Here is a 26,142-nt window from a genome sequence, read left to right as displayed (position 1 = left end):
GCGACGCCCGGCTTAAGAAGGAACGGGTGCGCCAGCGGCCATTTTGGGTGAGGGCAAAGAAGTGAATAATAAACCTTCCCGCCCCGCCCCGCAGCCCCGTGTGTGGAAAAGGAAGAGCCTCACCCAAGATGGCGGCGCACTGCCCGCATTCAAGATGGTGGGTGGGCCTATTGGTGCTGCTGAAGTAAGAGTGTCGACGTTTCCTTCGGTTGTATGGCTTTACCTGTATAAAAAAACGAGGAGAAAAACTCGCGTGTTGGCAGAGGAGGGAGGTGAAGTGCTTTAGGGTGAGGCTGGGTGCGTGGAAGAGCTTTACTGGGCACAGTTGGTGGCAGTTTGCTAGACCCACCCTGGGTGAGGCGGACATGGCTCCTTGCACGACAGGGCCGGGTAGGGCTGACTGCTGCGCCAGGCTGAGGGGCCAGGGAGGGCGTGGGGAGCCCCTTTCTGTAATGGGGAGCCTCTCCTAGCTGACCCCCCACGCGTGGCCAGCTCTGGTGCCTATGGCTGCCATGGAGGCCGATGGGCCTCTGGGCTCTCAATGGCAGCCGATGCATACCTGGCGCTTGGGGTGCTGGCTGTCACAGAGCACTTGCGCTGTGTGGTAGCCATTACCCGCCGGTACTTCATGTCTGTATTGTATGGGCAGGAGGCTGCGCTAGGGTGAGGATTGTGAGTGATTTCTCAGAGTCACAAGCTTGTCTGGAGATGGCTGCTCAGAGAAGACCCGCTGCTGGGTGGGATCACGCTGGGACCGTGATTCCCAGTTGCTGTAGCTAAAAGCCATTGCTTCTTTGTACTGGGTGCGTCTTTGTGTATGTGCATCTCTATCGGTATATGCTCTTGTGAATAACTACACACATGTAAGCAGAGAGCTGACTTCTTTGTTTGAAGTTTCCCATTCTTCCAAATGTGACTCTTGATACTTGTGGGGGGTTTTGCCACTGTTGGGGTTTTTTTGCTAGTAGTAAATTATATTAGTGTTGCCAATTGATGTTGTTTTATCACAAGCTTTGTAATACTTGGTATTTTTTAAGCTTTAGCTTTCAGCATTGATACCTACGAAAGTTATAATAATTAAATGCAATGTATTTTTGGATAGCTGTTGTAACTGTGAACAGAATCCTGAAAAAAATTCATGCCATTGTTCAAAAACTGGAGGGAAATTGCAAAGCAGAAATAACAGTGATAATCTTACAGGTTTAATATTGATGTCGTGACTTTTTGTGAATCGTATGCCAGCTGAAGGCTTGGGTTTGGAAAATCTGTTTGGGGAGGAAAGTTTCTAATTCACTTGAAATACTGAGTGACTTTCCTGTTGTGGACAGTAGGTTACATCTGAAAAATCCTTTGTGTTTCTAGTTCAGTTAAACATCATTCACATGTGAAAGCTGTTCCTGTTCAATCCATCAGAGCAACTGCTCATCTCATCTTTGGGACAAAACGAGTAAAGTGCAGACATCTGTAGTTTAGCTTAACTTCTTAAATTCCCTTTATGTAAGCCAACGTATAACTTCATCTATAAATGATATTTGGTGCTCTTTGTTGCACAGGAATGTGGTCCTTTCTGAATGACATACTCAATTTTTGGCTTTTTTCCTAATGTGAATCCAGATACTCCAGAGTGTTTGCTCAAGGCCATAGCACGGTAGAAATTTGTTCAGCTGTTCCTGAACATCATTGTTGGTGAACAGTAACTGAGTTTTTGATCAGACAGCGTTTTCCATAACAGTCCAGAGTGAACTATTTGAAGACAGGGAAAAGATCTTGGACTCCATGGTACAGCCTTAACTAACTGTAAGTAGTAGAAAATACAAACTGATATGCAATTTTTGTGTAACTATCTTAATGGGAAAACGCTATGAGGAACTGCAAGAATTAATTGGCATGCTTGTGAGTCATGAGGTACCGGCTGCTGGATTTGGATGAGAAATAGGAAGTAATAAGTATCATGTGCTCTCGACCCAAACAAGCAGCTGAGTGAGTCTTCTGAGAAGAAATGTATGTATAAGCAGTTGTCAGTCAGCTTTTATAAGCAACCTGTTTCTCCAGAAACCGAATGTTAAGCCATTTTGAGTGATACAAGACAAGAGACTTCTTGTGTCTAGATTAGAGTGAAATAAGTAAGAAACTCATCTGTCCTCTCCGCTCAATATATACCACACAGCATATCACTCTGTTGTAGTCTTATGTTACTATCTGCAAAAATATTAGCAACTGTATATTTCTCCAGTTCTGCAAAGACCACGGTAGGATAACCTGATATGACTTCATTTAATTATGAAGTTAGAGAGAAATTGTTTTACCTATGGGAAATACCACACACACACACAATTAAGCACTTGTCCAAACTGGAATGTAGCAAAGATCCGTGTAAGCTTCTGGTATTGATTAATTAATTGATTAACATTTTTTTCTGCAATCATCTGGGGATTTTACATCAGCACTTTGAAGTAGGTAAGTGGTGTTATGCCTACAAATAAAAAAAGGAAGAAGAAATACACTTTAAAGGCCTGATCTTGGATTTAAAGAACATCATGAATTCCAAAACATGTTGCTGCAGAAACAAAAAGTATTTGCCAGAAGAAACACTCAGAAATATGTAATTGACTATTTGTAGACTTCTTGATAAAATAAAAATAGATTTTTGTAAGGCATTGTATAGTAAATACACTTGTAACTTTTAAGTCATTGATCTAAAAATGAGAACATGCAGATATTACAGAACTGACTTTTATTTTGCATTAGTTTGACACTACCTCTATTTCTGGTCCTTTATCCTAATTCCAGACCATATTCTTAAATATTCTTTTCTAGTGCCTTAAATTTTTTTTCCCCCGAGGTCTTAAACTTAGAAATTCAGCTGTGCAATAAACATGTGATCTTACTAGCATGCAAGGATAAAATTCCTAGTGTGCTTGATTTTAAACAGTTGGAAACAGTCACCAAACCCGTGTTGTTTTGCGGCTGGACTGCATTGGCTGCAAGTCCCCATTATAAATGAGATCATCTCATTGAGCTCTGTGTGGTGTCCCACTGACCTCTACGGGAACACTGTGTATAAAGCCTGGGGAGCACTAATTTCACGGAATACATGTTCACCAGCTGTAACTAAGATTTATTGCCTAATTCTGACAGCTGTTGAGTGGCATATGCTGTCACTGACTTGAAGAGGCATTTACAGCTTGCAATGCCTTGCAGGACTGATGCATAACCTTTACAGCTTTCTGAAGTTGTTTGCAGCATGCTGTTTTCATAGAGAAATACTTAGTCTGCTATCTCATTCTTGGTGTAAATGCTTTAGGTGCAGGTATAAATGTTAACTCCATAGCAATGGAGGCCAAATACATCAAGAGAGGCCATAAAAGCAAGTAATACTCTTAAGTGCTACTTACTGTTGACATAGGAAAGCTTTTATATTGTGAGGTTTTTTGGAAGTAGCCTTTGCAGCGTTGCAAAGTAGTAACTGTTACCTCCCCGGGGGCAGATTAAAACAGGATGGTGCTTTCTTTTCTCAGGTTGTCAGGCATGGTGCTGATGGTAATTGAGCTGATGTTCTGTGGGAAAATGGCATAAATAGTTAACGGAAAGCAGAAATTGCTCTTGGCAATAAAATAAATGGGACATCTAATTATCTAGTGATCACACAAGTATAATCTTATGCCGTGGATTGAAACATTGATTCCTTATATGCTCTTCAGTTTGTACAAGTTTTTGCTCTTTTTTTGTTTGAATTCTTAAATTGAAATTAATTCAGTCCAGGTGTTCCTAAGCCAGAGGATGAAGTAGATATACTTAAGATGTGTACCTAGATTTCCTCAGTGCTTCAGTGTTTCTGCAAATGTTTCAATTTTCATGTAGTTATCTGTTTTTCATTGTGAATATAAAGAAACATGGGGAAAAATAAAAAATGATCTGTTCAGAGTTACAGATATATCCAAAACTGTCATGTCTTTTGAAGAATCACTATATCAAGTTTGGATAATAAACGTAAGCATAATCATCAAAGTGTGAAACAGAAGGATTTTAGCTATGCCTTTAAGTGCAAATCTCAACACATTCCTAATTTGGAACTTTCGTCTGTGCTATCACTATATTTGTCAATGCAGCTATGGCTATTGTATCCTTGTGGAATAAGTTGCAAGATTGGCACAGCTTTTTAGTATGAAAATATTCATCCAAAGGAACAGGAAACAAGATGTCAGCTAATGCTGCATTCCAGCAATTCTGTAGGAAATACAAATTCTTCAGTTGCACAGGGATTGCTCTAGAGTGATTGTAGTGTTTTTAAAAAACTTGCATTAATATGAAATGTGAAAGCATTTTGAATGAAGATAGCAGAAGCACAGAAAAAGATTACCAAAGCTATTAGAATTCTTACCTTGAACTAGGATTAGTGATATTTTTCCAGGGTGTATGTAAAGCAGTATCAGCTTATTTTTCTTTAAATGGCAGTAATAAAGTGTTTCTATTTGCTTTCGTTATGGTAAAGCTAAGGAATTCCTGATTTCCTTGACCTCAATCATAACTCACCTATAGTCTGTAAATAAATTAAAAAAGCAGCGTTTTTACATTCTGCTCTGGGGTTATCTTTAAAACAGTAATTAATTTGATTGTGAAATCTTTAACAGCCAAATACACAAACACCTGCTGCTCTGGATTGTGATGCCTTTTACAGACAGGTGCAGTGAAACAAGCATTTAGAGAGTTATGTCCTTGGGTTACAAACTTCTGCAGCCATGACTGTCTCTAGTTCTTGCACAGCATTGCCGTTTGTGCTTAACGAAAATGTTGTCTGCGGCTTAAAGCATTAGACCTTACAGGAGGGGATTTACCCCGTGCACTTGATAAAAGAAGGTTGCAGTTCAGACAGGAAATTGCATGTTTGTTGGAAGTGCTGTGGTTTAATTTCTAAAATGTGATTTTATACTTGAAAAACTTCTCTGCGCAGCTGTAGGTGTATGCTTATACATGTCTGTTCAAATGGGCGGAGTGCGTTAAGAGAGGAGCAAAATGTGGATGGAAGCTGTGTTTAAATGTTACAACCTGAGGTTTAGAAAGACAACCACTCTGACATAAATCATGAGCATCTTAAGTGATAGTTTGGGGCCTATGAGGTTGTGGAAGGCTGGTATGTGTGTTTAATAATGCTATAGATAAGGATTTGTGATACCTGTCTGGGAACGGGATCACTGATACTTGCATTTTGTTTCAGAAATGGGCGATCATAGCATATGGTTAAATAAAATGGTAGTGATGTTGTATTTAGTAACTTCTATAGCGTTATTTCATTTAAAAGGGACTGAGGGGGGAAAAAGATCTTTATATGATATAACTGCAGAGTATGTTTTAAAATATATGCAAAGCAGCTCAAGAGGAGCAGCAAACCTTTGGGAAAAGCCGCACGGAAATGCCATCAATCGCATTACTCGGTATCCTTAGAGGAGCGGCACGGCGCAGGGGCCGCCGGGCCTCTCCGCCGGGTGTACAGCTGCTGATGCCGGGGGCGGGCTCGGCAGTCCCCGCCGGGCCCCGAGGCCGCCCGGTCCCGGGCGCGCAGCGCGGGGGGCCGGTGCGGGGCAGGTCACGTGGGCCCGCTCCCCGTTTTCCTGCCCGGGTCGCGTTTAACAGCCCGGGGGGTCCCGGCTGGGGCGGGGACGCGGGCGCGCCGTGGGGTCCCTCCGTGCCCGCCCCGCGGCGGGGACGCGCGGCGGCGCGCTGCCGGCGGCGGCGGCGGCGGCGGCTACGTGACGACGCTCAGGTCCACAATGAGCCCCGCCGCGCGGGGGGGCGGGGAGGCGGCGGGCCCAGCCGGGAACCTGCCGGCGACAAGGCGGACCTGCCCCGCCTGCCTCTGCGGCCAGCCTCGGCGGCTCGCCCGGCGGCCCGCCTGCGCCTGCCGGGGACGCAACTCACCGCGGCGGCGAGGTACGGTGCCCGGTCCTTCGCCCTTCCACCCCCCGTTTTGGGTTGTTTTGGTTTTTTTTGGGTTGGTTTTTTTTTTTTCCTCTCCGTGGGGCTGATGAGCTGCGGCTCGCGGCCGCCCGCCCGCTCTCCCGTCGCCTCTGTCGCGACGGCGGGGAGGGGGCCGCGCTGAAGGCGGGGGGGTGTGCGGCTGCGGGAGCCCCGCTCTGCTTGCGGAAAGGGGGCCGCGCTGCGGAGCCGCCTCCGCGCTTTCCGGGGCACCTTTCCCCGCGGGGGCCCGGCTTCTGTTGTCGAGCGGTTTTCACCCTGTCTCTCTACCAGGACCGCTGCGGGAGGCGCTCGGTGCCCCCTCGTACCACGTAACGGGCTGGGGCAGCGGGGAGCGACAGGCGGCGACGGGGGCCCGCGGGGGAGGGACGGCGGCGTTTGGTGCTTAATTACAGCCTAGTAAATTGCGGAACACGTGAGGGGCGCGGCGGGGCCGCCCCCGCCCCGGGGGCCGTATTGGCTGCGGGCGGGCGGCCCGCCTCGGCGGCGGGGCGGCATGGCTGCCGGGGCGATAAGAGGGGCAGGAGGCGGGCACGGCAACAAAGGGCGACGGCACGGGCGGGAGGGAGGGCTGGCAGCGGCCGCTGCTTGTGCGCGGGGGCTCACCTGCCTGCCCCGCTCTGCTCCTGTCCTGCAGCCTCGGCGGCGAGGAGCGCTCGGCAGCCGCGCCAGGGCCGGGGTGCGCCGGCGGGATCGCAAATGAAGTGCGAGAACTGCACCAAAAAGGTGAGCGCGGCGGCGGCGCGGCCGGCTGGGCCCTGCCCGCGCCCCGCAGCCGGGGGACGTCGCCTCGGGGGGTGGGCAGGCAGCCGGCGGAGGCGGAACGGCTCCAAGGTCACCGGCCTCCCCGGCACCTGAGGCGCAGCCCCGCGCCCGTCCCCTCACCGGCGGCGTTACCGGCGGGACACGGCTGTTCGCCGCGCGTGGAGCCGTCACGGTGCGCACAGCTTCTCCCGTGCCCGGTTTAATCTTCCCCTTGGGATTAAAAAAAACCGCTCAGAACTGTAAAACTGATGAAGCAAGTGAATTATTTTCACGGTAGCAAATGCACTTTGAAAAGGCCCCGCATATAAAGATGTAGATTTAACACTGCCAAAAAACTGTAAAAGATTAGTTTTTAATGATAGAAACAGTTCTTACTGAACGGTGAACGTATTTTGCATAATACGTGTATTTTATGTTTTTTTTCAGGAATGCAGTAAAAAACAGAAAAATGATGATACGCAAAGTACATCTGTCGACGCATTGAGTTCAAATGATGGTCTTGAAGAGGTAATGTTCCTTCTAAAAATTGTAATACACTCTTATTTGTATTCTTTTTTGTTGTGTAGCCCAAGGGAGGTTATAAGTAGAGAACTTTCAGGTACTAAATATAACACTAGTCAACAAGCAGTTGTAAGCAATTATGAGCACTTCTAGACATCTCATAACATGAGAATCAAGAATCTTTAAAAAAGGTGAAATAAAAAAACCCTTTCTATGCAAACACAAAACAGAAATTGAAGTTCTAACATAATTTTGAGTGTCAAAAATCTTACATCAAGTCTTCAAAACAGAGACAGAGCTTACAAGGAGAAAAGAGGGGGTTTGACAGTAGAAATGCACAAAATGTGTTCTTATTTTTTATATCAGACAAACTTACAGGTCACACTGTTCTTCAACAGATAACTGTTTCCCTGGGAATGGCCTCTTAACTGAGGGATTTTTGTTTTTTGGGTTTTTTTTTTGCAAGTAGTCTAGTTATGTTGCACTTTTATCCAAGTATTCCTTCTTCCCACAGATGAGCTGCCAACAGTATTGTAGACAGAAGTATGAAACTCTTGATCTTATGTGTGTGTTCAATGTAATTGTAGGACTGCATTCTGTTTTACCTTGTGGTAAAAAGCCAAAGCCATCTTGCTGTTAGAGAGGCATCTGGCTATTAAAGAGGCTTAATAGTTCAAGTAAAAGTTTTCAGTTGCTTGGTAAGTTGATGGGGACTGTCAGCTCTGAAATGCAATGCAAATCAAGTTACTAGAACATGGACTACTGGGCTAAATTTAGATCTATGTTTATGCTTAAACATTTTGCAGTTTCACAGTAATAATAGGAGCAGAGCCATGAAGAGGGATGGAACAAATTATTTTGATTACTTCTAAATAATCTTGGATGTTATGCAAGTGTCATGGATTGTCTTGTTTTAAACAAAACAGTGAGACCATGTTTGCTTTTTGTCTGGGTCATTGCAGAGGTCTTGAAAATTGGTCGATCGTTATTAAATACTTGTTTACTTTTTCGCCCCCCCAGAAAAATGAGTTTCATACATTGGCTAATGCTAAAATACTCCTTAGCGACTGCCTAGCTTGTGACAATTGTATGACATCAGAAGAAGGAGCCAGAGTTTTCCAACAGAATCAGAAGGAGCTCTTTCGTATTCTTAACCTTAATAAGGTAAAGTGACACAAATAATAACACACTGTTTTCTGTGAGAAGGAGGAAATTACAGAATGACTAAGCAGCTTGGTTTCCCAAGGCAGATAATGTGAAGATTTGTCAGGATATACTTTGTCCAAAGAGGAAGCGAAAACTTCAGGCAAAATTGAACATTAAAGTACTTAAAATAATTTTGCACTAGAGATGCAAGATCACAGCACTTAACCTAAATGCTAGAGGAAAGTTACTGCACCTGCAGAAGTAAAATTTTTGGAAAACGTAACTACCTCATTACTGTAATAACAAATTGGTCTGTGGTTCAGTATAAATACTTATACCTTCGTTACTAGGACTGTTCTGGGTGTTTCTGGTGCCAATTTATCCACATAATACAAAGTTATCAAGGCAAGTTTTTGAAAGTAGAATTGTTTTTAATATATATTTGAGCTGACTGTATTTGGAACAGAATTTTTTGTCCAAATTCTTAGCAAAACTTTCTTTTAGAAAAGCATTCTTTTGGTATCTTATTTTCTGCTGAGATCTGGATTTCCTGGAAGTTAGTTGCTATGTATGGTGCTCAGATCTTTAGATCTTGATACTGAATTAATTGTTTTAGTTCTGCTTCGGACTTCTGTGTCTTTACTTGGTATGCAAAAGCTACCAGAATTGATGCTTTCTCTTAATCTGTACATGTGTCATAAGTAAGAGGATTCATTACATAGTGATTCAGTTTTCTTAGAACTAGTGTAACTCCCCATACAGTATGATGTTGTCGTACATGAGAAAGAGAAGGGAAAAAAAATCTTTTGGGTCACATGGGTCTTATGAAGAGAGCTCAAAGTCTACAATAAGGAGGCAGGCAGGTACCTTGGTTAGAACTTCAGGGGTCCAAAAGAGGACCATGAGCAAAAGAGATGCTTTCCAGGCAGTCACGAGCTCTACTTGAAGGGTCATTATACAGCATTTAGGGCATGTAAGTACAAACTATAGTCTCTAACCCTTTTAGGGTGAAACTTGTCTGTGGCATAGTCCTGGTTTGTCTTCCAAGGGTTCCGCTGGTATGGAAGAGGTCCCAACTAAAACACAAGATTCATCTTCAAATAAATGTCACAGTCATCAGCGCTTTACAATTGCACACCACCTTAGGTATTTTCAAAGGGTTCTTCAGTGCTTACAAACGCTGGTTTGTTGAGGGTCCTGTCTTGCCAGTTTCCCTCAACAACTTAAGTGATAGAGACACAGGACCCTTAACAAAGGATGAGATCTGTAATTTGCTGGGTTGGATTTGTAACTTCAAATGCCCATGCTCCTGTAAACATTAGTTTATCTATTTATTAATGTTTAAACAAACAGCTTTTCATATTTGCTAGAATGTTTCGTGTTGCTAGAACGTCATAGATGCTGAATGTCTCTTTAAGTTTTCTTACGCCATTAGGAGACCAACCACAGAATTGTCCTAGGAGGGATGGATTTCCCTGAGTTATATAAAAGAAACATCTACAGGTGATTAGAGATGAACACTGACAGGATCAGAGGAACATCCTGTCCTGCCCTCAGGAAACTTGATAGTTGTTTCACAGGGGTTTTAATAACATGGCCCACTGAGGCCTAGGACACTGAGGAATACTCCAGGAGTGGAAAAGGGAGGGAAAGTAGGGAGCCTTCCCCTGTTGTAATTACATACCTGTTTCCTTTTTTTTTGTTTACCAGAAATGTGATACCTCAAAACACAAAGTGTTGGCAGTGTCTATATGCCCTCAGTCATTGCCTTATTTTGCTGCTAAATTCAATCTCTCTGTGAATGATGCAGCCAAGAGACTCTGTGGTTTCCTCAAAAGTCTCGGTAAGTTTGGGTTTGTTACGATGGTGGAGCAGAAAGGGGAGATTGTTTTAGGTGTTTGCTTCCTCAGCAGAATTGTTTGTTATGCAGTCATAAAGTGCCATTGCACAATCTAGTTTAGAGTTTGAAATACGCACCCTGTGATACTAATGACAGTGCACCAGTGTGACATAACACCAGTTTCAGAAATGGATTGGAGGCATTACCCTGTTGATAGTAAAGGTCACAGAATAGAAGGACATTATAGAGCTGTCTTCGAAACCTTCACTACCAGGAAATCAGGGAGGATGTGGTCATGAGCTAAGATCTCCCCTTATTTTGTAACTTGAGGGAGGAGGGAATTCTTATCCTAAATGCCTTCCAGTCCTTTTGACACATTATATCTCTAGAAGATTCTCAGTTCTGTTGTTTCCTGTAATTTGAAATTACATGCAAGAACTGTTGTATCTGCCTATTTTATGTTAAAGCTGTATTTCCTTTGCGCTTTATACTATATATACACAGTTTTATTTAAAAAACAAAAAACACTTTGCCTGTAGGTTTGAGTTTTTTTAATGTACTTGAGGGAAGAACAAAAAGGACAGTAATAAACCTATAAACTGTTTCCTCCCATATATATATATATATTCATTCTTCATAGTTTTTATGCATCTCTGTACCCAGTGTTTTTTCTTAATCTGAAAGGAATGCTAAGTTCTGATGGGCCCCAGTTTTCTTAGAATGCATTAATTATCTATGCCTCACTTGCTGCAGGGACATGCTCAGTATTACGTAGGCGTGTAGGGAGTATGTTGCTAAATAAGCAGACAGAAGGTCTCTGCCATGTTGGTGATATGCTCGTGTACCTTTGCAGACAACTTCAGCAACGGAAGATATGCCTCTTAGCTGGATATGGTTTTTTTTGTGGATAATATGTGACTTCAGCATGTTTTAAAAAGAATGCTTCTTTTCAAGAGTCACTGTCTGTAGCCCAGGAGTCGTGAATCCCACTCAATTAAACAAAAAGCAAATATATGCTGAATGGCAAGGTTCTCTCAAGTAGAAGCAGACTACTATTTGAAGTGCTGCTCGTCAGCACTAGCAAGTTGGTGGACCTTTTAAATTCATGACATAGAAGATAGCTTTTCAATATATGGCTTTTGTTTTTGACTCTACTGTTTGTGAAAATTTGGAGAGGGGAAAGAATATACCCGTTGATCCTCCAAGATTCTCTGTAGGCTGGGAACTTGGAAGTAAGCCTGCGAGATGGAAAACGTTCTAGTAATTCACTTTTCCTTACTGCTTTCTTTCATAGGGGTGCATTATGTATTTGACACCACTATAGCTGCTGATTTCAGTATCCTGGAGAGCCAGAGGGAATTTGTGCAGCGGTATCAACGGAGGAACCAGGAGGAGCATGCCTTACCGATGTTTGCCTCTGCTTGCCCTGGTGAGAACTGATTTCTTCAACCTTCCTGCACTTCAGCCTGGTCTCATTGGAACTACCAAGGAACTAAGGAAAGGGTGGTTTCATTTGGGAGCCTTTCATAACTTAGAGCATTTTGGCTTTGCTTTTGAGAGATACCGATATCGCACGCAGTATTTGTTACCAGTAGTGCTGATTGTCCTTAGTGCATTTCAGTGCATTGCTAGAAGGGCCTGTTTTTCATGGGCTATTGGGAGAGCAGAATGTGTTTCTAACAAGCGTCATCAGCTTTCCCATATGTAAGTGAGGTGCCACAGCCATAGACGTAAACCATGCAGACAACGAAGGGGTGCGATCGTGGTGGGTAAGGCATGTGCTAATTCAGTGTAGGGCCTTACACAGTCAGATACAAAGGTTGCAATAAATTCCCTATCTGGATCTTACAGTTGTCTTCTGTTGGAGCTCTGTAAAAGGCGAGGAGTATAAATTCTTTTGTTGCTCTTCAAAAAAAAGAACCTTGCTGTAGTCCACAGCCTCTGATAATACAAAGAACCTGAACTACCGATTTCCTGTGCTAGTGTTTATATGTGGTATTTATTAGTCAGTTGTATTTCCCATCACTTCTATAAAAGAACCATATATTACATATGAATCTCTGGATAATGAAACTGAGGTACAGAAGCACTGAGGTTTTTAGTGCTTTATATAAGACCTTAGGAGAAATTTATCAGAACTGGAATTGAGGAGTTAGTGGCTGCTGCTTGTGTGTCCAGATCATAAAGTTTAACATGGTATTTCCTTATTGAAAAGAATCTTTAAGGAACTTTGCTAACTGATGTAATTAAACCACAACCTCCATTATCTTAAGCAAAGTTTTGAACTTGTCACTTAAGCCTAGGGGAAAGTAGCAAGTGACATTACTCTTAATGACTGTGAGAGGGTTATGTCTAACACTTACAAATTAATTCCCACTTGAAATGTCACAGACCTGACTCACTAAATGTCTCACTTCTGAGAATTTGGCACCTGAGAACTTGTTCTGTTATGAACAGAACCCGCACTTATCACAACTGAAAAGATGTAGAACATTCAGTCATTGTTTACTTTTTCCATTTGTTAGCACACCATCATTTCAGTTTAAGTGTGATAAGTCACATTCCTAAAACAGAAGTATCAAAAAGGAGGTAAAAGTAACTCCTTTGCCTACACTCCCCCCAACTCCACCCTAAAGTTCACGATGTTGCTTTTCAAAAGGCTAATAAAAATACAAAAATATTTCTTTCTAGCTTTGAAATAATTTAAGTGGATTGCATTCTTTAAAGAAACGTTACAGTGACAAGAGAGTGAGTTAGAGTTGCGTTAGGTGATCCCCAGGATCTGCTGTTGTCATTGATTTAAATACTGCTATTTGAATTATACTTGTACTTTTGTTTGTTCTGTGTATTCTGTAGTGGAAGTATCTGGGTTATGCTTTAGGAACTACATATATGTATTAAGACGAAAAGTCTCTTTTTTTTCCTGTTACTGTTATCTTAGTATTACCTTCTATCTTCAGGAGCAGACATACTGTATCTTGCTTTTTTATTCATGTAAAACCTGTAAAGTTGAAACAAACCCTTATTATGTAGCGTTGTCTTGTTGTACGTGGTTTATTTAAAATTCAAAACCTGAGGATTTCTTTTAGAACTTCTTCTGAGATAATTTTAATTTTCGTCATCTAGAAACAGCTCAGATTATCTGCTGCTTTCATTGGAAATATTTTAAAATAGTTAATGGAGCACTTTTCTTGTCCTTGTCTGTTCTACGAAAGATTGTTTCTGTTTTCAGTGCTAGTTATGGTGTTAGCTATATGCTGTGGTATAGATGTTAGCAGAAGCATGGGTGCTTTCCGTTTCTGGAAAATTGAACCAAAATATCATACTAAACCCATTCTGAAAGCATATTTCATTCCTATTGACAGCAATTACAGGAAAAAAAACCCCATGATCAGTCATCTTTAAAGTAAGGTTGTTTGCTGTTTCCTGCCTTTAATTGTCTGGGTGCATTTTCTGTTCCTTATTCTCCTTCCTCTCTCTACCCCTAGGTTACATAAATTTGTCCCAGAAATGTTGTTTACTCTGTGTGTTTATCAAAAAATATTTTTTACATAGCTCTCTAGATATAAGGTCAGTGTGAACTCAAGTATAACTGCTTTACTCTTATTTATCTTAGGGTGTAACTTTCCACAGAACTATCACCCTCTGCAGGAGTGGTCTGTGGTATAAAATCTACCACGAGCAAAAAAGCATAGCCCCTATAGTCCCAGAACCTGATAAAAGGGCATTTTATTGTCTCTGTGTTAATTGTTCTTACCGTGTTCTGCTGCTCCCTTAAAAGAAAGTGAGCTAATTTTGGGGGGTTTTGTTTCCTGTTGAAAGTACAACAGTATAACTACTGATCGTATATGTAATATCTCAGAAGTAACCACTTCTCTTCCTTAATTTACCAAACTGGTAAGCAACATGAAGCACTTGCTCTGGGAACCAGCCAGCATTTTAATGCATTGCCAACCTCCTAGAACAGGTCAACGGGGCAGGCTTACAGCATAAGTAGGAAGAGCATAACTGTTGAGGATTCAAATGCTTTTGTCCCAGTCAGCTAAACTCATTTCCTTTTACAGGAATGGGGTTTTACAGTAGCGAAAGTTTTCTTAGTTTTTCTGCACTTCATACTGATGCATAGATATTTATAGCGTGCATCTTTGTCATCTACTCATGATAAACCACTAAAAATAGCATGTTCTGAAATAAGTCTGTGAGAATTTATACAGTGACTCGTAGGGGCTTCCTGTTGTTCTTTCGTGCTAACACAAGCCAACAAACGGCCGAGAATCTGAATGCGTTTATGAGGGGTATATGTCCGTATGGGTACAGATGTACATTGATACAAGAACTGGGTATCTTAGGCTTCCTGTAACTGTGGCTCTGGAATTCAGCCCTGTTGATGAGTAGGCAGAAACAGCTAGTGCGTATGTGAAGTGCAGATAAATGCCTCGTGTTACTCATTCACCAAGGCTGCTTGTATAATTAAATAGTGACTAATGGTCATCGTGGAGCTGGAACTACCAGACACTTGTTCCATCTACTGCAAGGAAAGAAGCAATTTAAGAAATTGCTTTGGGCAATACCTGCCAGGATTCTCTTGGGATTTAGTCAAATTTCCTTACAGTTCATGACTACAGTGTCTAAAACATTCCAATTCTAAAAGCTAGCCTCATAGCAGGAGTGCTGTGGTGATTAATGGAAATGATAGTTGCAGTCTAACGGAAGGACCTTCCAGAAATGCTGCTGAAGTACAAGGCAGAATGTTTTTAAAAACGGCCCTTATTTTGTTTGAAGCAGTTTTTGTTTTATTTTGACAGCACTTGAGACTAAAGCCATTTAAGAAATAGGATATACATACCATGCGGAATATGCTAATACAGCCATTGTACCAAGCACCAAGAAATTAAGTCCTTTTTTGCAGGTAGTATCTTGGACTTAAAGTCCCAGCTGAAGTTGGACATTAAGCAAACTTCCTATTCAGAGCCATTCAGCACAGACCTAACATGTAAATCTATAGTCCCTAGCTTTTTCTACAACAGAAATGAATGCTTGTTGAAGATGATATATGTCTTTGGGATTTTCCATTGAGACCAATATCTGTTAATCTTGAAGTCTGTACTTTAACAAGAATTGGGAGTATTTAAACAGCTGGAGGATCCTCATGTTTCTCTAATACTTATACTTTCTCATTTTCATCAGAAAAATTTTATTATATTGGGAAAATCACTTCTCTGCCATAGAGAGACAAACCATCTGAACACCACTTAGATTCCAGTTTTGTGCTGCTGTTGGCCTTTGCGGCAGTGTTCTGACTTAAATGTTACCAGGTGTTTATACATATGTGTTAATTTCAAGCTTAAGAATTAACCTACAGGTATTACCTTTCCTGGGCAGCATGTACTTCACAGCAATTTTTCTCTTTTATGTAAACACTAATCTGTTTGAAGATAAAAGATTTGAGTGTGATATTTTTCACTATTTCTTAGCACCAAAAGCAACACACTTCCCTAGAAGGCTGGGCCTGACACTTCTGTGCAATTTAGGTATCTGGTTCTCAGTTCATGTAGGTGAAACAAAAAGTTCTGAATCCTTGCTGTGAAAGATTCTGGGCTGTTGTTTTCAGTAAGAGTTACAGTGCCTAAGAAAGAATTGCATACCCTAAATATCTTAATCTGCTCATTTGTCAATTCCTGTTCTGGAAGGTGGGGAATAATAGAACTGCTCTGGGTATTGGGGGTGGAGTGAATATACATAGCCTGTTGTAGCTGGAATGCTGAAGGAGTCTGGTGAAAGGGAGGGAGACTCTTGAGTAACTAAGAATGTTGAATACAGAGAGATTTCAATTGATTCCTGTGTGTGTGGTTGGGTGTGTGGGTGTTTCTAAAGAAGGTGTGGCTACTCTAACAATAGTAAAAGAAGCCATTTTTTTCCAGGCTTAATCCACGTGCATCTTGTGATAATGCTTTCATGTGACTCTTCTGTTCTAGAGGAGGCAAGCTGGGTGCATGGATATTAAATCTCAGGAAACAGAAGGTTACAGTTAAGCAGCTGAACAGAGTACATTTGTTGTAGTATCTGGTTATCCAAGGGCTGAGGTCTAGAAAGTCAACTTACTCTTTGTTAGCTGGGGTCCTGTTCTTTCTGCTTTGTTACATCTATGCGTTAGAAAGGGTGTAATAGGTCATGAAGTTCACAGCGCTTTCTATGTCTAGAATTAATGACACAGTGAATTATTGATAGCCAACTGTAAAGCATTATTAACAGAGCCATGAGGTTTCCTGCAGTTCCCAAGGTGGGGCTTCCAGCCTACACAGAAATGTCCTACCTACTGTGAAGGTGTCTTCATTTTTAAGAGCTGTTCTGTAACTGCTGCCACTTTGCCATGCTTATGTGCCACTTCACTATCTAACTGTGATTCTCTCTTGTTCTAGGTTGGATCCGGTATGCTGAAAGGGTACTTACCAACCTTGTGACCTCTCACATTTGCACTGCAAAGTCTCCGCAGCAGATCATGGGCTCCCTGGTGAAGGGCTACTTTGCCAGGCAGCAGGTAAGTTTCAGCTGGAAGACTGACTGTGGATGTTTGTTACTGATGCTTTGTGACTTCTGGCAAATCACTTCATCTGTGTGCGGCAGTCTTTAAATTTAATTGCTAGGGATTGATTACTAGTATTACCTGCTTAGAGTTTATGATGCTATTTTTGTCCTTGTCATCCTCCAAGCTGTCTTTTGCTCTTCACGGAGTTCACATGTGCTCTCTTCTATGTTCCACAGAACTTGTCTCCTGATAAAATTTTCCATGTAATTGTGGCACCTTGTTATGACAAAAAACTGGAAGCCTTGCGGGAAGATTTCTACACTGCCTTGTATAATTCGCAAGAAGTTGATTGTGTTCTGACATCAGGTTAAATCTTCTTTAAACCTTCTATTTATAAAGTTATAAGTGAATCACCGTTGTTAGAATAGCCTTTATGCCAGACTCTGCTTTTTTCAAGTCTGCTTTAGTTGTAATGTTGGCTCTTTTCAGCTTTAAAAATCAGTCCATGTTTTTGTGCTACTGGTAGTACAGGTATTGTATAGGGAAGGCAAAGCAAAAAATACTTTCCTTCTAAGTTGGTATTAATCTGAAAACAAGATTCAGGTATTTGATTTTGTCAGCCTCTTGAGAAAGGTAAGAGTTGTGCAAATCCGTATTTAAAATCATTGTCTTGCTTGTCTATGGTCATTATTTAATCTCCACTGGGATTATTCATAACATTCCAAATGCATGGCACCAGTGGCTTTTTGGTGTGGCTCTTGTCCTTAGGCTTAATGTCCAAACTACGTATCCTCCTTTTTCCCCTGCAGTGTAGAAACGTCTTCCAAACTTTATGGAACAGAAAGGCTAAGGATAGCATTATGCAAAGTTTGGAGCAAGCTGAAGGCCCTTTTCTTCAGGGCTGGAAGTGTCAGGCTTCTCAGATACTGGAGGGAGCTGACTCTAGCAAGAATTGGCTTAAGCCAATGTAAGCATATATAGGTGTTGGGCTATTGATCTCTTAAACACAGGCACAGCATGTGCATTTTGCTTTGTGTTGAAAGTAAAATGTCATATGTTTTCCTACAGGTGAAATTGTCCAAATAATGGAACAGAAAAATGTGTCTATGAAAGATGTGACTGAAGTAGCTGTAGATAGTTTGTAAGTAGCTTTGTTGTGGATTGCTTCCTTATTTTGATGACAAATGACAACACCTTTGAGCATGTTCAACCTAAATGTAAAACTTCTCAAAAGAATGTTTTTTCTTTTTAAAGGAAAAAAGCCTGCATCAAAGCCTGAGTATACTAAAGCCTCATCCTTTATATAGTGGCCAAAAACCCCCAAAGTATTCTCTTAGATGTTGATTGCTATATATGAAATTAATACGAAACAGATAATATAAAACTGTATATACTGTCTAAATACAAAGCAGATAATTTGAGGTAATGACGCCTATCTAGTGACTCCTTTAAAACTTATGATTTTTGAAGATTTGCGTAGCTCCTTATTTTTATTTTAATGCAGTAATATTAGATTTGACTATATCAAGTGAACTTGATATAGTCGTGACTATAGTCAGTGTGACTGTCTCAGGGTGTTGACCCCACTCAGAGCTCTCCTGTGCTTGAGCTTGTATGAAGCTGAAAGTCTCATCTGCCCCCCTCCAACTGTCTGGCCTCACACAAAGATGCTGCGATGCAATCCTGGGGTTGACCATCTGTTCTGTGCTTCCCTCTCATTCAGAGCAGCATCTTGACAGTAAATTTCCACTTCCTCTAACATGTTCATGTAGAATTGATAGAAGTAGCACCCTTTCAGGAAATGGTAATTAATTTTTTTTTTTATGCTGAAGACAGCAGTTAGTTTTTCAAGATTAGATAAAACTGAAACATGCTTTAGATGAAAATCACACAAAGCGTTGAAGAGATTTTGTTTACTTACTGTATGACTGGCTCAGAAAGCACCATGCGTGTTGTTTTAATTCTCAGGCTTAGTTACAAAGGCTGGTCTCGCTGCTCACTGATCTTTGTTCAAGTGTGACAGATGTTACTTGGTATCTTTCCAAAGTGGTGGTAGTGGAGCAATAAAGACGCTTTCTTGCACAAAATAGAAAGCTCTGGAAATTTTTAAAAATCCTTTTCACTTTCAGTTAGTATCCTACTTGGACCTTGTCTAGACTAGAGATATTTAAGTGGTACAGTGGTAACATTTTCAGAGCAGTGTTTGTAGTGTAGCTCCTATGATTGCTTCTACCAGAGATTGCTACACAGAGTGAGAATTACATAAATAAAGTTCTTACAGGCATAATCACATAGAGTTGGTAATTTATTTCTAAATCAGCCTGTCCAATGAAAGAACAAGCTCTTATTCAGAATATGCCTGTTTTATTGGATCAATTTATGTTGGAAAATAATGTTAATTTTTAAAAGGACTAATCTGATAATACCTGTTCAAGCTGTGAGACCTGATGAGATAAATTTTTGCTCTTCTGGGGTATTAAAAGTAGATTTTGCAGAGAAATTTATATAACTTGAACTCCTCTCCTCAAAACAAGTCCCAGCACAGCAGCAATTAGTAAAGTGCTTGGTATTAAAAAAGTAGTATGAAGAAAGTAACTCATGTTTGAGTTCTCAACTCACTTTTGTAGCTAGAGAATGCTAAAAAATAGCAATTAGCTAAAATTAGGAGACATATCATGAAACAAAATCACCCATGGTTATTAAAAAAAACCACCAAAGGTTGCAGTAGTTCTTAAGTAGATGCGATGGCATGGCATAGAGGGGACAGACATACTAAATTTGTAAACTTCAGCTCTTCAGTGATTAAAATATTTCTCTGTCATTATTACAACTTCAGCATTTTTTTAGTAAGGTGTTTGCTGTGGTAATTTTTGCTTTGGTCTCGTGGTTGAATGCTGTGCTTGGACTGCTGCTCGGGCAAGAGCCAGCCGTATAGGCCAGGAAAGGTCGTGTCTGGATGTTCTGGGAAGAAGGTAATTAGACTACATCTAGAGAGGCTTTTACATGTAAGAGCAAGGGACATAATCTGTCCGTTTGCTAATGTGATGATGAATATCTCTTCCTGAAACTAGCATTACCACAAACCCCTATCAATTTCTCCTTTGCCAGAAAGGAACGTGGGCCTGTAGAGCCGCGGTCTTTGGCGATCACCAGCACGCATCCCAGTATGGTTTATACTACAGCCACTTGTGCTCATCAGTGCTCTTTTTAACTGAGGGAGAGGTGACCCTCCAGGTGAATGCTATGCCCATTGGATATGATCTCACTCATTTTCTTTCCTGAACTATAGTGTAGCACTTATCTTAAAGGTGCGGTGTTCTAGCCTGGCTGCAGCTGTACTGGTTCGGTGTTATTTTAGTGGCACAGTGTTACAGAATGTGACGAACAGCTCCTGGAGCAGGAGAATTGTTTGTGAGCAAAGGCTTGTAACTTCTGAGGTAGTTTTATGTTCTTACAGGCTAAAAATGATTTATTTATTTTTTCCCAAAAATGTCTCCTGAGCAGTGGATGGCTGTTAACCAAGTCTTTAGGCTGTGCTGAATGTGCATTCTTATAAATTACTGTTGCTCGAGGTTTCTGTACATGGAAAGCCCTGCATCCTTTTATATTTTTTTATTTTATTTTTTCCATCATCTTACTGCTGTCCTGAATAGTTTAATTTTTTTTAAGCTGTAATAAATAAAAATGTTAATATGTTCTCATTCACTGCTATAAAACTCTTTTTGGTGGGGAAGACAGAGAAGGGGAAGAACATAGTACTTTATTGAAGTGAAGGAATGAAATTTTGGAGTTGATCTTTCTTTCTGTTGTTTTCTAAGGTTTGATGAAGTAAAGGAGGGAGATGTAGTAAGGCATGATGGGAAGAGATCCGATGGTTACCTGGAGCACATTTTTAAACATGCCGCAAAGGAGCTTTTTGGCATGGATGTCAAGGAAATCACCTACAAAGCATTAAAGTAAGTTAGAGTTTTGTGTCCTTGTTATGTAGGATGGGCTAGATAGAATAGAATAGAATATTTTCAGCTGGAAGGGACCTACGATGATCATCTAGTCCAACTGCCTGAGCACTTCAGGGCTGACCAGAAGTTAAAGCATGTTATTAAGGGCATTGTCCAAATGCCTCTGAAACACTGGCAGGCTTGAGGCATCGACCACCTCTCTAGGAAGCCCGTTACAGTGTTTGACCACCCTTTTGGTTCCTAACGTCCAGTGTAAACCTCCCCTGGTTTAGTTGGTGCTACAGTGAACCATAATGCAGTTATTGCTACTCTATCTCTTTCACTCATAGGCAGTAACATGTTATAAACCTGTGAATTTGTTGCTGTAAAGTAGCTCCTGCTAGCTTTAATTTTATTAATAATTTACCTGCCTTTAAAAATGAAGTATAATTCAACCCCAACTTCTCCTTCACTCAGTTTAGAAACTGGAAGAGTTCACCTTAATCTCACTGTTACACTTTTTCCGTTCTCTTTAGAGCATCTGAATACCAACTGACACAGTTGGATCATCCCTTTGGTAATGCAGGGGTTTAAAATGTTCTCTGTGTATCTTTACAGGAACAAGGACTTTCAAGAAGTTACCCTTGAAAAGGATGGTGAGACAGTACTGCGTTTTGCAGCAGCTTATGGCTTTAGAAATATCCAAAACATGGTTCTGAAATTGAAAAAAGGAAAGTTTTTATACCACTTTGTAGAAGTCCTTGCCTGCCCAGGAGGTAAGAATAATTGGGGATCCACAGTTGTTCCGCACACATATCTTGAATCTCAAAGGAAAGTTGTCCTACAGGCAGGCACTTGATTTCATTGCCTCTTAATTCTCTTCTTAAAATCTAAAATGCTTACTATTTAATGAACGGTCCAGAACACCAATGACATGTGCAGGGTTGGCTCAGAAATTGATTGGGTTTTCTAAAATTAACCACAATGTTATTTGCTCTCTTCTGACCTAAAAATAAGTGACAGCATGGCTCTTATGATTATTTCAAACCTCAGAGGAAATACTCTGAAATGGTGTTGTCAAGGGCAAGAAAAGACAAGGAACATAATTAAGATCATAAAACCATGGAGAAGGCAGAGAAAGATTGTTGATATAGAAACCTCATTTACATTAAGATATGTTGATATTGGAGTCACTTTAAGTAAATACAAATTCTAACAGCATGGGGGGTAGTTTTTGTAAAGAGACAACTTTTTTTCTTTAGACAAGTATGAAAAAAGAATTCCAAGTTAACATAAACTTTCTCTTCATATCAAATCTTCATCACCCTTGCAGCTTTTTTCTTCTTTTTTTCCCCCTAAGGGTGCCTAAATGGAAAAGGTCAGGCACAAACTGAAGATGGAAAACCAGATAAAGCACTGCTTAACCAGATGGAAGAAGTGTATGCTGCAATACCTGTTAGACTTCCAGAAACCAACATGCACGTACAAAAGATGTACCAGGACTGGCTGGAAGGCATGGACTCTAAGAAGGTCCAGGAAACTTTGCACACCAAATACAGTGCAGTAAATCAAACAGCAAGCAATTTGGATATCAAATGGTAATAAATCAAACTTGCAAAAGTTTTGCTTAGGTTAGTTACAGATTCAGCACTGGAAACATTCTATGCAATCGCAGATGCTATGCACTAGCCGAGTGTATGAATGAGACGCTTCCTAATTGTGGATTATTATTTGTGAAGAACCATTGCTTTTTAAAAACAGAAAGAGAAGTCTCCGAAAGCCCTGGTTCCTGCCATTATCATTTAACTTTTACTGTGTGTAATCTCCTGCATATAATGGATTTCTTTATTCAAAAACATGATCTTGCAAGGTACATAAGCACTTTCTGCCAGGGGCAGGGGGTGTAATTCCTGATGAAGTTACTCCCTGAAGTGAAGGGTTCCCTTCCCTTCACTTCACAAAATGGGCTCCCCCAAGGTGGTGAGATTATTTTACTCCTACTCCTAGGTATGCAATCCCTTTCATCATGGGAGAACAGTCATCATGAATTTCAATATTGTTGCAGCTGTTGTGAAGTAACTTGGGGTTTACTTGCCTTGTTAACAACAAAACCCTTTACAGGGACAAGTGTGTATATGGAGAAGTGTAATGAATTTATGTATGCCTTCTATCCATATTTTAACAAAAACTATTCAGTTCCAAACTAGTCATCATTCCTTACTGATGTAATATTTTGTAAGGAAGAGGATGCTTCATATGAACTGAACTTGGGAAACTAATGCTAAATAGTTATAATGCAATCCTTCGTTAAAAATAGTTCCAAATAGGTTGGTTGGTACAAAAAGAGAACTTTTCTTTCCTTGTAAGTTTTCTTAGAAACTTGCAGCTAGGAAGAGTGGTGCTGCTTACTTTGTCTGGCTTCTTTATGAGAGTGAAACAGGCATATGCACTGTCACGTGAGCACGTGCATACTACAACTTTGCTAGTTTATTCTCATGTTTCGGTACACAGAATACCAGATTATTCTTTCATTTATCTCCATGTTGATGGACTTCTGTAAAAACTTCATGGAGTGCCTCTGGAAGAAAATACTTAGCAATGCTTGTGAGCTCATCAAAGTTACTATACATTGGCATCATGAATTTTGGTGTACTTTTTTTTTAATGATGCTGTAGAGGTTTCATTTAACAGACATCTTAAAGTGGTATTTGCCTGCAAGCTTTTCTGCAACTCATGAGTTGTCAGAGAGTTACTCAAGAATGTGATGGACAAAAAAAAAATGAAACTGCTGCCAGACTTCTTCAGATTTTCCTAGTAGCATCAAATTTGTTCACGATTAATGGCTGTTTCCAGCTTTCCATTTCCAGTCTGAAAATGTGGATGAGCTTTTTTAATCATTTCAGGCAGTTTGAGTGAATCTTCTTGTAAATTTCTTAATACTACAACTGCTTGTATGAGTAAGATCTAACACTGCAAAAACCTGCGTGTATTTGAAATCTGCATTTAACTTAAACACAGTGGATGGCATAAAGGCATCAGTGAAGCCAATGCCACTTCTTGCATTGGCTAACCAACAGAGGCTCAAAAGGAGAGGGACAGACTTAAGTATGTTACCCTGATGACAAGAGATAGTTCTCTTAATGGGAAGCTGTTAATAGAATTGCAGCTTCCAATTGGACCTCCAGCTAAATAACAAAACACTTCAATTTGAGGGATGTTTTCTTTCAAGTGCAAATGAATTTGATTACTGTGCTACCTGAATGCACACAATGAGATTATACCCATAAATTAGCCTTTGTAAGTTGTTCCTTGTTGTAATAAAAACATTATACTTACGTGGTGCAATATCAGATCATCTACAGAAATCTACCTCTGTACAGGAAGGGAGCCCAGAAATCGTGGGAAGACCTATGTATAGCTGAAACTTTAATACATGTCTTCTAAAGAAAGGTGGTGGTGTTGCATGAAATTTCTGAACAGATTACTTTTAGAAGCAACATCCAATTCCTTTGGTCTGATTTTCTTTATCTGTCATGATTTCCTCCAAAAACTTCAACAGAATTATCTTGTAATAAAGTGGTCTTGTTCTGTTTGTAGAGGCATATGTTTCTATGTATATATGGTTTATAGCTTGATGGCATGTTTAAATTATATTGCTTCAGTTCTTTGTATAGTATGCTTATTTTTTTTATGTGCATATACTGGATGAAATGGTACGAAAAAGTTGTTTGCTTTTCTGATGAAATCTTCACTAAACTACACAAGAGCTGCCTTGCTGTTCTGAAAGGATACCCTTGAACTGTTCGTGCAACTTGGAAAATACTCATCTTGCCTCGGTGTACATGTTCTCTTTTGCCATTATGCTTGCCTGTTGCACTGAAGAGCCTCACTTCCCATACTGGTGGGAGACCCTGGGAATGGGGGAACGGGCCAGTAGGTGAAATAAATCTGTCTACAGTATACTGTGCTGTGCTCCCACTACAACGGAAATTGGTGGCTCAGTGTGTAAAATAAACTTTTTCAGTTGAATCCACCGTTTCTTCCGTCTGTTCGAGTGTTTTAACCCATTGAGATGGTAGCAATGTGAAAATCTAGTAGATTATTTGTCTGCCACAGTATTTTTAAAGACGAGGAAGGCATCTAACTGGGCAGCTTTTAGTGGCTAGGTGGAATGTATGTAATATAACTAGTGACTTGCAGTGACCGATACTTGTCTTTTTTTTGTCAGCTTTTGTTTTATAAGACTTTTTGGAGTAAAACTGATTTATGTTTTTGAAGTCCTTTTCTTTAAAGTGCCAGTTTAAAAGAAAAAAAAATTTTTTCCCTTAACTGTAGCAAGTCTTTCCCCCTCCGCCTTCTTTCACTGAAATTTTAACATACATCAGAAAACCTTGTTGCAACTTCGTAGATAGTGAAATACTTGCCTAAGATTTGATTCTGGCTTTTAAATCTAGAGTTGGGAAGTCTGTCATTGTTGACAATACGTCTTTCTAGCCACACTTTCTGAAACTACAGCATTACTTAGTTCCCCGATATGATTTTAGCAACTAATAACTTTCATTGCCTTTTCAGCAGTGGGAAAAGTTTCTGGTGTGGTACAGCCATAGTGCTTTACTTCTCAGTTGAATGTTGTGCTGAGACAATCTTGTCTCGCAATGATTTTTAGAAAATACTAAATTGGAGGGATTGCGGGAAAGTAACTGGAAATGCTAAATTAACTTGGAAATTGTCTTGGGGTATTATTGACTTGAGCATATCAAGCGCTTGATACCTTGGGTTATAGTACTTTATTCTGAGACTGCTACAACAAGGGATAACGCATTGTGAAGTACTTTTGCTATGCCTTCTCCGGTAAGTTTGCCTCAGCCACAGCACCTTGTGTTTGTCCACTATAGTTAATGAACGTGGACAGACGTGGGCTACGCTATCGCTTAGAATAATGGAAATACCTGTATGCAGCAGTCTCACCTAGATTATATTTGGATAATGTTCAGTTACCTAAATTTTGGTGCTTTGTATTGAAATGGAGCATGACCATGAATTGTCCTCAATAAATCTTGATACTGAATTACGTACTGCTTCTGTCTCATTCCATATAAAAACTTAACTCCTTAAGTACCCTTTGTTTTAACATATGTGCCTGTCTGGTGGATTTAGCATGAATACTTAGAAAGTCTGTAAGAGTAATACCGTATCAGCTGTTTATGAGTATTCTGAATTACAGCTACACTTCAAACTGTGATAAATGGAAGGAGAAAGTTGCTGGATAGCAGTAGGAAATGGTAATTTGCTCTCTAGAATTGTAAAATAACATACTGAATTGTTGTAAGGCAGATAAGCATCTAGTGGCTTTAAAGCTCTCTTACCTGGGAAGAATGATGTTGCTGGATGAAGCCAATCTGTGGGGGTTGACTAGTTATGCTGGAGTTTACTACATATGGTAATTTAAAACA

The 26,142-nt window shown here is 40.6% G+C and overlaps 1 protein-coding gene across 4 annotated transcripts; it reads left to right on the top strand.

Moving 5' to 3' along the window:
• Nucleotides 1-109: 109 nt before the first annotated feature.
• Nucleotides 110-25,760, top strand: NARF (nuclear prelamin A recognition factor). Of its 4 annotated transcripts, none has more exons than XM_075169861.1 (12): nucleotides 269-287; nucleotides 6,611-6,699; nucleotides 7,165-7,245; nucleotides 8,260-8,403; nucleotides 10,096-10,228; nucleotides 11,520-11,654; nucleotides 16,645-16,763; nucleotides 16,988-17,117; nucleotides 17,820-17,892; nucleotides 20,570-20,707; nucleotides 21,308-21,465; nucleotides 22,050-25,760. In XM_075169861.1, the coding sequence occupies exons 2-12, from the start codon at nucleotides 6,673-6,675 to the stop codon at nucleotides 22,289-22,291; spliced, it is 1,380 nt and encodes a 459-aa protein (XP_075025962.1). In that variant the 5' UTR covers nucleotides 269-287; nucleotides 6,611-6,672; the 3' UTR covers nucleotides 22,292-25,760. The 4 variants fall into 4 exon arrangements, with proteins under 4 accessions (XP_075025961.1, XP_075025962.1, XP_075025959.1 ...); XM_075169858.1 differs by lacking the exon at nucleotides 269-287 and adding an exon at nucleotides 5,754-5,928; XM_075169860.1 differs by lacking the exons at nucleotides 269-287; nucleotides 6,611-6,699 and adding an exon at nucleotides 110-184.
• Nucleotides 25,761-26,142: the final 382 nt, after the last annotated feature.

This window comes from Calonectris borealis, chromosome 20 (assembly GCF_964195595.1).
Source record: "Calonectris borealis chromosome 20, bCalBor7.hap1.2, whole genome shotgun sequence".
NCBI lineage: Eukaryota > Metazoa > Chordata > Aves > Procellariiformes > Procellariidae > Calonectris > Calonectris borealis.
This window is presented reverse-complemented; position numbering and strand designations above follow the sequence as displayed.

Bases quoted from the DNA above. Each gene is read 5' to 3' on its own strand.
- NARF (XM_075169858.1), top strand. From the start codon at position 5,769: ATGAGCCCCGCCGCGCGGGGGGGCGGGGAGGCGGCGGGCCCAGCCGGG. The intron at 8,404-10,095 runs GTAAAGTGACAC...TTTGTTTACCAG, and splicing joins GTATTCTTAACCTTAATAAG to AAATGTGATACCTCAAAACA. The intron at 17,893-20,569 runs GTAAGTAGCTTT...TTGTTTTCTAAG, and splicing joins GAAGTAGCTGTAGATAGTTT to GTTTGATGAAGTAAAGGAGG.